Source organism: Hemiscyllium ocellatum, chromosome 25, assembly GCF_020745735.1.
Source record: "Hemiscyllium ocellatum isolate sHemOce1 chromosome 25, sHemOce1.pat.X.cur, whole genome shotgun sequence".
In the NCBI taxonomy this organism is placed as follows: domain Eukaryota; kingdom Metazoa; phylum Chordata; class Chondrichthyes; order Orectolobiformes; family Hemiscylliidae; genus Hemiscyllium; species Hemiscyllium ocellatum.
In genome coordinates this window covers 33,070,874-33,082,067 of record NC_083425.1, presented here as the reverse complement: position 1 = coordinate 33,082,067, position 11,194 = coordinate 33,070,874, and the positions used below count along the sequence as shown (strand labels likewise).

Here is an 11,194-nt window from a genome sequence, read left to right as displayed (position 1 = left end):
CAAATTTTGAAGTTTGCCTAAGACCCGAAGGACCATATTTGTAACAAATAGCAGAAAGGGAAGGATCCTAACACCAACTTCCCTCAGATCAGCAGCAACTGCTCATTACTACACAGTTTTCTGTCACTTGACTTTTTTTTAAAGTTGATATTGAATTTGTGCCTTTTATTTCACAAGTCTACTTTGTTCACACGGTTGTTGTACAACACTTTTCCAAACGTCTTTCGGAAGTTTTGTGCTTATCAGCAGTATTGCCTACTCTCTGTGTTGGATATGTTGTTATCTCTGGCCAGAGGCTCAGGCTTTAAGCCCCGTACCGGAGGGATGGGAGAATTAAGGTCAGTGCCCCTTCAATCTCCAGCTTTAACTCCTTCAGTTCCTGAGTGCATATTGTCTATTCCTCATGTTTTGTCAACATGAATTTGCAACCAACCTTTCTAATGCCTTCTTCTGGTCAATTTTAAACTCGTGTTTAAACTCGTGTTTAAACTACCTTCTGAATAGCAATGACCTGAGATAATATCTACTCCTTTGGTAAAAACAGATGCATTTAGTAGAACAGATATAATTTACAACCTCCAATTCTGGCGTGAGCTTGAGGTGAAATTCCATGAACATAAAAATATACTCATTTTTTTTTCTTTAAGTAGCAATATCAATAGAAGGAGAATAATAAATTAACTTCAGGGGAAAAGCTACAATTGCCGTTTAAAAATGTTTAACTAGATCAGGGATGTTAGTGCGCCTCTCTGGAGCAGGAGCGACAACAAATTCTAGATTGAGCTCTTCTCCCCTGCCTATGGATGAGCGTTATTTCATCTCCCGGTTTGGAGAAATGGGGTTTATACTCCATCTAGCGTTCTGCAGGAAGGTTGAGTCACCCTGAAATATTAAAAGAAAGACGTGAGAACTATAGTGCATAATTTAATACAGGAGATTATCTTATCAACACCCACACTGGAAGCAATGGTCTATCCTGTTCCTTCTTTCCACCTCCCTTCAAGTTGCAGGTTGGTTTGGTGTTGCTGAGGGAAAGTCCGATTCCCGTTGGTACACATTCCATTTGTCTACCTGATCGAAACTTGGCAAAATGTCAACTCGCCTCTTCAGTTCGAAACTGAAAGTGTTTTCACGGGCCAAAGTCAAAGAGGAGAAGGCATCTGTGTTCTTTCCCAATTTCAGACAGACAGCAGGAGACTACACACTTACACAAGACAACATAGAGGCCGGAACGTAGTTGTTTTTGCGCCGATACTCCTGGATCATACAGAATTTGCCACGCGTCCCATTATAAATGGTGATTTTCCTTGGATCAGCTCGAACTTCGGTACGGTGAGGCTGGTAGGATCTCCACAGCAGCAAAGTTTGCAGCAAATGTACAGTCTGGCATTCGGAAACTATGGAGTTTTTTTTGTTGATGTGAAGTTGTGTGAAATGTGGATGTAATTGCAGAAACTGAGTAGAGATAGAAGGATTGGTTTAAAAGAAATAATTGAAACAAAACAGAAATAGAAACGGATTTCTTTTTTTAAGAATCCTAAATTCAATTGTCGCAATTCTTACGGTGTTTACGAAAGAAAAACGAATTTACGAAAAAAATCAAAACAATTCGGAATTTCACTGCAGATCCTGTCTGGGAAAACGGGCAGCTACAAACAATGGGAACACCTTTAAATGTAGTTTTTTTGTCCTTTGGGTCCCCCCATAGTGAGGATTATGTAATCTGCAATGCGACTGATTGCTTCGTAGTGGAAAAAGTAAGAGATTCTTGATGCACTTCATTCTCACTGTGAGCAGTGTGCACCAAACCTCTGAAACCAAACACAGAGGAGGCTAGAGAAACTCAGCGAGTCTGGCGGTATCTGGAGAGAGAGAGAGAGAGAGACGGAGTTAATCCTTCCAGTCTGCTACAATTCTGTCATAATTCCAGAAACTGACTTTGTCCAGCAGGATTTGGTCATTTCTTGCAGACGTTTGCAAAACCCAAACCTCTATCATTGGCACATATCACCCAGACACCGGAGATGTCCCGGGTGAAAAACTATTAAGATCAGGCAGCAATGTAACAACTTGGAAATATGGAAAGGTTGTTCAATTTAAGATTAAACTACAAATGCTTTAGGACGTCTCAACAAGTCCTTCCTGATTGCTCACGAATCTTTATTCTGTCAATAGATGAACAGTAGAGAGCAGGGCAACTTTGAGTTTAATCCCCGATTTCACCAGAATTGCATTATCAGTTCAGTTGTGATGGACTCAGGATTTTCATTATCCTTCACTGATACTACAGCATTGGCTGTGGGAATCATCAAATTTGGAGTCTACATGTCAAGGCTTGCACAATGATTGATGGTTATTTGGATTTGGACATCCCAGCACAGGATATGGAGGCAGGATATCCAATCCAGGATCAGACCATCCTCAGGTCCAGAATAGAACAACCCCAAGCTCTGAGTCACTACTGCAGCCTTGTCAAGTCCCTGCCCAATCTAAGGCCAAATCTATTATACAGGGACTACTAAAGGGGTGGGAGTTGGTCCTGGAAACAAGACACCCACTGTGGACTTAAAATGTCACTTAGCACATATGAAGATCTGTAATCCAATCAAACACAGCCCAGCCTGTCAAGATTGCAGCCTTGGTATAATTGCTATACTGTTTGCTTGGTCATACATCCCAGAATCCTCGCTGTGAGAGTGGTTAGCCATCCGCCACAAAACGTGTGTATGTTTTACACTAATATATAATAATTAAAAACAATCAAAACATATCTAGCAAAGAAAATATACCTGATGGATTTGTTGTTAGTGCTGCATGGCATTGATGACAAAAGTCTGATGCATAAATAAAGTGAATTCAGATTAGATTAGAATAATGTGTTTTCTGATTTATCTTTAAGTAGGTGAACTGAGTCTGGAAATGGTTTCATACCATACAATAAGACTCTTTCCTGTCATCTTCTGCATCATCCCATCATTTGCAGACAGTAAGTATTAAGATGATTTTCAACATATAGCTCTATTGAACACTTATTCTCACTGAAGGCATGTGAGTGAATCAAAATTATTGTTTTTCAGGTTTCTTGAAATTAAGTTGTGAGTCTTCAGTGACAGGAACATTTAATGAAGACACTAAAATACAGTGCACAGCAAATTCAGAAAAGGAGTGGACATTGACAGAGATTGTACTTTATAAAATGGAAAAAGATGGAAATGTAGAAATTTTTAACTTCAAAGAAGGTGCCAATGAAGTACAAGGTCGGATTAAATTACTTCATCCAGGATCTCAAAACATGTTACTGATGATCCAGAACACACAGGTGTCTGATAGTGGGAAATATCAATATAATTTGCTGACATCAGTTAGTCACAAAATTTCTCAATTTGAATTGAAGGTAAAAGGTAGGTGACTGTATTCTTTTCCCAATAGTTCTCACTATAGAAAGTTGGTTGCAAGTATTTTGTAACTTATTCCAGTTTTGATCTCATGTTAAAAGTGAATTGGGGCAGGAATAAATGATTTAGGCATTAAGCCTGCTCCACTATTCTGCACAATGGTGCTTGTTCCTGGGCTGCAGCTCCGCTTCCCTGCTTGCTCCCCAAAAATCTGTCAGTCTTAAATGTATTCAACAGTGAAGCAGCCACTACCCTTTGGGAAAGTCTTACAAAGTTTACAACCCTGTGAATAAAGTAATTTCTCCTCGGGACAACCCTAAATTAGTTTCTCTGACACTGTATCTCTGTGTTTTAGGTCCCCTGATTGGCAGAAACAATCTCCCTACAGCTATCTTGTGAAGTCCTTTCAGAATCTTCTATGTTTCAATGAGATCACCTCTCACTCTCCTAAACCCCGTTAATGTAATGTTAGCTCAATTCAGGCAATTTCCCATCATAGGACAGGAAAGTGTATTTTACAGTGGGGACAGGAAACAAATGTTTGTGATGCCACAAAAGCAGGATACCTATTGAATAAGATGAGTTTACTAAGGTACTACAAGAAAACCCATTAGGTCTCATGGTGAGAAACACTTCAAAAAATTCAACATATCCCAAACCTAACCAAAAGTAATTTCAACAGGGTCACCTCTCACTTTTCTAAACAGCAATGGACTTAGGTTTATCCAGTTTAAACTTGCTTCATAAAATAAGCCCTTCAGCCCGGGAATGAATGATAATCACCCTTTCAACAACATCATTTTGCTGCTAAACTGTGCCTGAAAATGGCTGGCTAAACCAATGGTGATAGTGGCGTAATGGTCATGTTTATTCCTCTTGGAATTCTCACCCAATAAGCATGATGTAGAGGAGCCAGTGTTGGACAAAGTTAAAAATCACACAACTCCAGGTTACAGTCTAACAGATTTGTTTGCATTCCATGATCCTGCCCCTGTAGCTACCCATGAAGAATCAGCACTCCAAAAGCTAGTGCTTCCAAATAAACCTGTTGGATATAACCTGGTGTTGTGTGATTTTTAACTTTGTCCATCCCAGTCCAACGCTGGCTCCTCTACATCATGCTCATTGGGTGAGAATTCCAAGGCTAACCTCAGTAATTTCAAGTGAAGATCTCACTCTGACAACTGGTAAAACTTAAATTCAGTTTCTAACTCTGAAGTATGAAGCAAATCTCATTCCACTAATAATAATGCAATCATCATTTTTAGCTCCATACAACGTGACCATGGTCTCATCATCAAGAAGAGGAAGTATCATTTGTGAAGCAATTGGATATCCACAGGCTCAGATGCACTGGTTCTTCAATGGAACAAAGAACCTCACATCCCAGGCTAACACTAGTAGTGAAGAAACACCACAGGGACTGTACAAAATCACCAGTACTCTTCAACTCACAGCAGAAACAGAAGTGTCAGAATGCGTTTATACTTGCGCCATATGGAATGTGGAAGACAGTGTATATGCAGACCAGGAAAATATTTCAAGTTAGTTCACCACATTTATTCTTGAAAGGAGATTGAAAAGTAGACGTAGAAAGAATTAATATGTTTCATTTATTCTCAAGAGTCATATTTAATATACCTGACTATTTTAAACTGAAAATTTTGTGGGAACATTATTTTTAAATGATTGCAGTCATTGTCATCAGTGTTGTTTAAAGGTCAACTTTGCCATTGTTAATTAACAAAGTCATAATTGGGGGTAGGGTTGTTCACAGACCAATCAGAATCTATGTGGCTGATCTGAGAATTAAGAGTGACCATTAGTTGTTCATGCTGCGTCTCCAGGGCAATTATGATCCTATCAATCAGCTCTGGCTTTTCATTCTATATAAAACATAGTCTCATTTTACAGGTCTTTTTATTGCATCCTAGTTCTAATGGGTACAAGATGAAAAGCTTCAACTTTTAGTCTCATTTTAGTAATTTTTAAGTTCTGAAGTATGGAGGATTTAACTAATTAGTTAATTCTTCCCCATGTTTTCTGTTGCAGTCTGTCATGAAAACCTTCCCTTTACTGACAATAATGGAGAGGAAAGGAAAAATGTAGTTGTCTTTCTGATTATGGCACTGCTTTTTGTTGCATTAGTAATCGTTGCTGTTCTGCAATTTAAGAGAAGATCATATCCAAGTAAGATGGTTTTAGATTCTGGCTACTTTCAAAACTCATGATTATTATATAATGTATGACATAATTATTTTTTTTCAACACTTTTCATCATCCCTTCTTTCAAATACGCTTATAATCAGGGAACCAATACACTTTGACCCCATTACGTACCAACTATTCATGATTCAAGGCCTAAAAAAAAGAAGTAATGGAATCTCTAACATTCTAAATAGTTTTAAATTCTGTCCAGCTTTCTAATTCCCTTGCTAATACTGAATGATTTACATAAGCACTTGGCTGAATTACTGGAAAGCAAATATCCTCATGTCACTGATGAGGAAATATTTGCTGAATAATTTTACCGAATAGTTTGAAATGTAGAGGTAACTCCAACTCTGAATGTTGCCTAATGAGTTACAATCTTTGATGAAGGAAAGAATAGGTAATATATAAATGATGAATAAGCCACACATTGACTCCTCCTGAGCTCCCACAAAGAAGACTCTAAGATGCAAGCATGTTTAGGTGACTCAAACTGACCACTGTGGAAAACAACCTGTTGAGCTCTATTCATTGAAAATCACAGAAAAAGATGTGTGACTTGTATCTTGGAATATCGAAGATGACTAAATTTCAAACTTGAGATGTTTTGATTAGGGCAAGGAAAGAATAGAAGGAAGTAAGCATTTTCAAACAAAAATGTCTTGTGTGTGCCACTGGAAAATCTGGCATTTATTCCCCAGAGTGAGTTGCTATGAGATGCTGTTGAGCCTTGCTAATTGCAGTTTAATACCTATGACTGGGTTGCTAAGCTGACTCAGAGGGGAAATCAGAGTGAACTACATCGATGCGCTACTTGAATTGCATATAGGACTGTAACTTCCTTTCCCAGGAATCCATTAGTTTCCAAATTGGGCATTTAGAATAATAGAACAAAGAACATTACAGTGCAGTACAGGCCCTTCAGACCTAAAAAAATAACTGAAGCCTCTCAATTACCTATATTGATACTAGTCTCTTTAAAGCAAAATCTAACATCAAATTCTCACATTGTGATAAAGAATGGATAACTTCCAAATTGCTGGCCAGTTATTATGATACTGTAGCCTCCTAGTTAAGTCAGAGGACTGAAACTTTATAGGTTGCAATTATTTTGGATCCATTTAGTTATAAAATTATTTTTATCATTAGATAAAGGAGCAGGGCAAATTAAACAAATATTAATTTGGTAAATTGTGAATTTTTCATACCAGACAATATTATCATGATCATCCAGAGATTACTGCCTTTTCTATGATTGAGTTTGAAACCAAAAGAATTAATGAACTGCAAATGTTTGCAGCAGTTTATGTTATATGCCAGAAACAATGTATTAATTGTTGGATTACTTTACTTTCAGAAATTAGAAGAGAATCTCAAAATCCAATGGTAAGTGTGTTTACAAATATCTGCACATTTTTGATAGTCTTCTATCACAATTTTTATAAATGATATTTTCTTCTTTTAACAGATTACAATTGATGAGATGACTGATGTCTAATAGTAGCTGTGGTGGCTAATTCTTATTTCTACCTGCAACAAGTCTACTGATGGTGACAACTTTAAGAAAATGTGATATGAAATATTAATCACATCTTATCATATGTGAATGATGGAAGATGAATGTAAACCTCATCAGTTATTTCACAAACTGTCCCTTCCTGTATTATGATCAGCTGGAAGCAGCAGTTTTGAATGCAGTTCTCATCCTGGATAATACACCTGATGGAGCTGAACTCTTCACTAATTTTTTTCTCTGTAAAGAAACAATGCTTCACATTAGTTGTCTGTGAACACCATCGGTCAAACGCAGCACTGGTATACAAAAGCTACATGCTAAAGTACTTGGCTTTCAATCTGGGCTGCCTTTTATCAAGAAGATGGCTATTTGACAGCTGATGCAAATATTGGATCAATTTCAGTGTGCTGAAAGAAAATATCTTCAGCTCCATTTTTTTAAATACAGATGTATATATATATTTATGGTTTGATCACAGAAATGTATTTGTAAACATATATTTGTGATTTGATCACAGAAATACTGTGAATGGCTTTGACTGTTGAATGCATTTTTCAACTAGGTTAAGAGAAATTGTAGCTGCAGGCAATTAATTTGGAAAACTGAGATTTCAGTATTTTCTGAATTGTAAACACTGATCATTATGTTTGTACACTGATTACTTTAAATCAATCTAATGTAGAACAGGTTGATGTATATTGTTCTCCAACATATTGCATTACTTTTGCCAACTATTACTTGACAGAAGTGAATATATGTACAGCTTTAGTCTAAATCTGATGTAGCTGAATAACACATAAATACATTTTGTAAAGTATTAATTGATTAGTTTCATGCTAACTGAAAATATTTTTAAAATGTAGATCTCATGAAGTTTAATAATGAACAGGTGAAATCTTATCAGGCTGTAATCAATGTGGTGAATTGAGTGCTAGGATCAGGGAAGATGGTCATCTCTACATCAAGATCATCTTGCCACAACCATTTCCTTTAAGACAGACAAAGGCAGCAACCACATGGCCAGAGAAAGAACCCAATACTACCGTCAGACACAGCAGTGAATTTGCACAGTTACTGCCTTTGCCGTTTGAGTTCAAGTATCTCTGGACATCAGAGTGCATCTAGGAAACATTGACAAATCGCAGAATTCACAGATGACCTTGGAGGAACCTGTGTGGGAGAGCTCACAGCACAGGAACAGATAAGTGCATAGTTTTTATGTGTAGCCTTGCTATAAATCTACCACAGTGATTTTCTTGATTATATGTTTTATTGAGCTCTGTCTCTTGATTAAAATTTAAAAATATAAGCCACAAGTATTAAGTTAGCCTGAAACAGTATTTCTTTTAGAGCAATAAGATGGTGGTATTTTCTGGATCTCTGGATTGTTAGGGTGTAAAGATGGCCTTTAGTGGAGTAATGTGCTCTTCCGTTTGGTTGCAGGAGTTTAGTGAGAGTTTCCATGTTATTGATGGTTATGTCTGCAGGAAGTGTCTTTGGTTGAGAATCCTATCACATTGCATGGAGCAGCAGTTAGAGGCAATAAAGAATTTACAGGAGCTGAGGGTGTCATAGATGGCAGTTATAGAGAGGGAGAAAAAAAATGTACAGTCAGATAGATGGGTTAACTCCAGGAAAGGTAGGAGGAGTAGACAATTAGTGCAGGAGTCTCCTGTGGCTATCCTCATTTCAAACAAGTATGCTGTTTTAGAAAATGTCGGGGGTGAAAGACTCTCAGGAGAATGTACCACAAACAGTCAAGTTCCTGTAATCAAGACAGGCTCTAATGTAATGAGGGGTACATCGGGTTTCAAGTGATTGTTTGTGAGAGGGGACTCTCTAATCAGAAGCATAGACAGTTATTTCTGCAGCCAATTGTGAAAATTAAGAATGGTGTGTTGCCTCCCTGGTGCTCAGATCAAGGATATCTTGGAGAGGGTGCAGAATCTTCTCAAGGGGGAGAGGGCCCAGTAGGACGTCATTGGAACTAATGATATAGGAATGGAAAAGGATGAGATTCTGAAGGGAGAATATAGAAAGTTAGGCAAGAATTTAAAAAGGAGGCCATCGAGGGTAGTAATACCTAGATTACTCCCAGTGCTATGAATTAGTGAGGGTAGGAATAGGAGGTAGAGCAAATGAATGCATGGCTAAGGGGATGGTGTAGGGCAGAAGGGTAGAAGTGACCTGTACGAGAAGGACAGACTACACCTGAATTGGGGGAACTAATAGACTGGCAGGGAGATTTGCTGGAACTGCTCGGGAGGATTTCAGTTAGTAAGGTGGGGGTTGGTACCCAGGGAGATACTGAGGAAAGAGGTAAATCTGAAACTGATACAGTTGGAAAAAGGATTAATCAAACAGTCAGGGCAGGCAGGGGCAAAGCAGAGAACAAGGTATTTCAATGCAAGACATATAACAGGGAAGGCAAATGAACTCAGGGCATGATTAGTAACATGGGACTGGGTTCCCATTGTGATTATAGATGTGGTTCAGGACTGGCAGCTTAATGTTCCAGCTATACAAATGCTATAGGAAGGATAGAAAGGTCTGGCATGAGAGGAGGGAGAGTGGTGTTTTCAATAAGGGATTGCACTATGACTGTAGTTTGGAAGGATATTCCTGGGAATATATCCAGGCAGGTTATTTGGGTGGAACTGAGAAATAAGAAAGGGATGGTCACCTTATTGGGATTGTATTCCAGACCCCCAAATAGTCAGCTGGAAATTGAGAAACAAAGTTATAAGGAGATCCTAGTTATCTTTAAGAATAATAGGGTGGTTATGGTATGGGATTTTAACTTTCCAAACATAGACTGGGACTGCAATAGTGATAAAGGTTTAGATGGATAGCAATTTGTTACGTGTGTATAAGAAAATTTTCTGATTCCGTATGTGGATGTACCTACTAGAGAAGGTGAAAAACTTGACCTACTCTTGGGAAATAAGGCAGAACAGGTGACTGAGGTGTCAGTGGGGGAGCACTTTGGGGCCAGCGACCATAATTCTATTCGTTTTAAAATAGTGATGGAAAAGGATATAAAAGTTTAACTCTAAACTGGAGGAAGGCTAATTTTGATGGTATTAGGCAAGAACTTTCAAAAGTTGATTGGAGGCAGGTAAAAGAATGGTTGGAAAATGGGAAACCTTCAGAAATTAGTTAACGAGAATCCAGAGACTGTATTTTCCTGATAGGGTGAAAGGAAAGGCTGTTAGGGGTAGGGAATGCTGGATGATTACAGAAATTGAGAGTTTGATTTGGAAAAACAAGGAAGCATATGTTAGGTATAGACAATAGAGTTTGAGTGAATTCTTAGAATAAAGGCAGTGGGAGTATACTTAACAGGGAAATAGATGGTGACATCTTGGAAAATGTCCATATTACAGAGGAGAAGGTGTTTTAAATGCATAAATGTGAATAAATCCCCAGGACCTGATCAGATGTATCCTAGAACTCCGTGGGAAGGTAGGGAAGTGATTGCTGGGCCTCTTGCTGAGATATTTGTATCATTGATACAACCTCAGCCTATTCATCCTCTCTCTGTATCATTGATAGTCACTGGTAAGGTGCTGCAAGACTGGAGATTGGGTAATGTGGTGCCACTATTTAAGAAAGGTGGTAAGGAAAAACCAGGGAACTATAGACCAGTGAGCCTGACATTGCTGGTGGGCAAATTGTTGGAGGGAGTCCTGAGGTACAGGATTTACATGTATTTAGAAAGGCAAGGAATGATTGTGGATAGTCAACATGGCTTTGTGTTTGTGAAATCATGAATCGTGCACTTGATTGAATTTTTTGATGAATTAACAAAGAGGATTGATGAGGGCAGAGCAGTAGATGTGATTTATATGGACTTCAGTCAAGCGTTTGACAAAGTTCTTCATGGTAGACTGGTTAGTAAGGTGAGATCTCATGAAATACAGGAAGAACTAGCCTTTTGGATACAGAACTGGCTTGAAGGTAGAAGACAGAGGGTGGTGGTGGAGGATTGCCTTTCAGACTGGAGGTTTGTGACCAGTGGAGTGCCACAAGGATTGGTATTGGGTCCACAGCTTTTCATCATTTACATAAA

The 11,194-nt window shown here is 38.3% G+C and overlaps 1 protein-coding gene across 6 annotated transcripts; it reads left to right on the top strand.

The window, feature by feature from the left end:
- Positions 1 to 275: 275 nt before the first annotated feature.
- Positions 276 to 8,445, top strand: LOC132827812 (programmed cell death 1 ligand 2-like). 6 transcript variants are annotated; one of them, XM_060844543.1, is made up of 7 exons: positions 276 to 338; positions 2,900 to 2,986; positions 3,078 to 3,401; positions 4,664 to 4,939; positions 5,448 to 5,585; positions 6,964 to 6,992; positions 7,075 to 8,445. In XM_060844543.1, exons 2-7 carry the CDS (start codon positions 2,920 to 2,922, stop codon positions 7,102 to 7,104), a joined length of 864 nt encoding a protein of 287 aa, XP_060700526.1. In that variant the 5' UTR covers positions 276 to 338; positions 2,900 to 2,919; the 3' UTR covers positions 7,105 to 8,445. The 6 variants fall into 6 exon arrangements, with proteins under 6 accessions (XP_060700526.1, XP_060700527.1, XP_060700525.1 ...); XM_060844544.1 differs by having other exon boundaries at positions 320 to 338; positions 2,903 to 2,986; XM_060844542.1 differs by lacking the exon at positions 276 to 338 and adding an exon at positions 948 to 1,332 and having other exon boundaries at positions 2,903 to 2,986.
- The last annotated feature ends 2,749 nt before the right edge of the window (positions 8,446 to 11,194 follow it).

What these genes read in the sequence shown, in the direction of transcription:
- LOC132827812 (XM_060844543.1), top strand. Translation starts at nt 2,920, where the DNA reads ATGGTTTCATACCATACAATAAGACTCTTTCCTGTCATCTTCTGCATC. An exon ending in ATTTGAATTGAAGGTAAAAG is followed by an intron (nt 3,402 to 4,663) that starts GTAGGTGACTGT and finishes CATCATTTTTAG; the next exon opens with CTCCATACAACGTGACCATG. An exon ending in AGACCAGGAAAATATTTCAA is followed by an intron (nt 4,940 to 5,447) that starts GTTAGTTCACCA and finishes TTTCTGTTGCAG; the next exon opens with TCTGTCATGAAAACCTTCCC.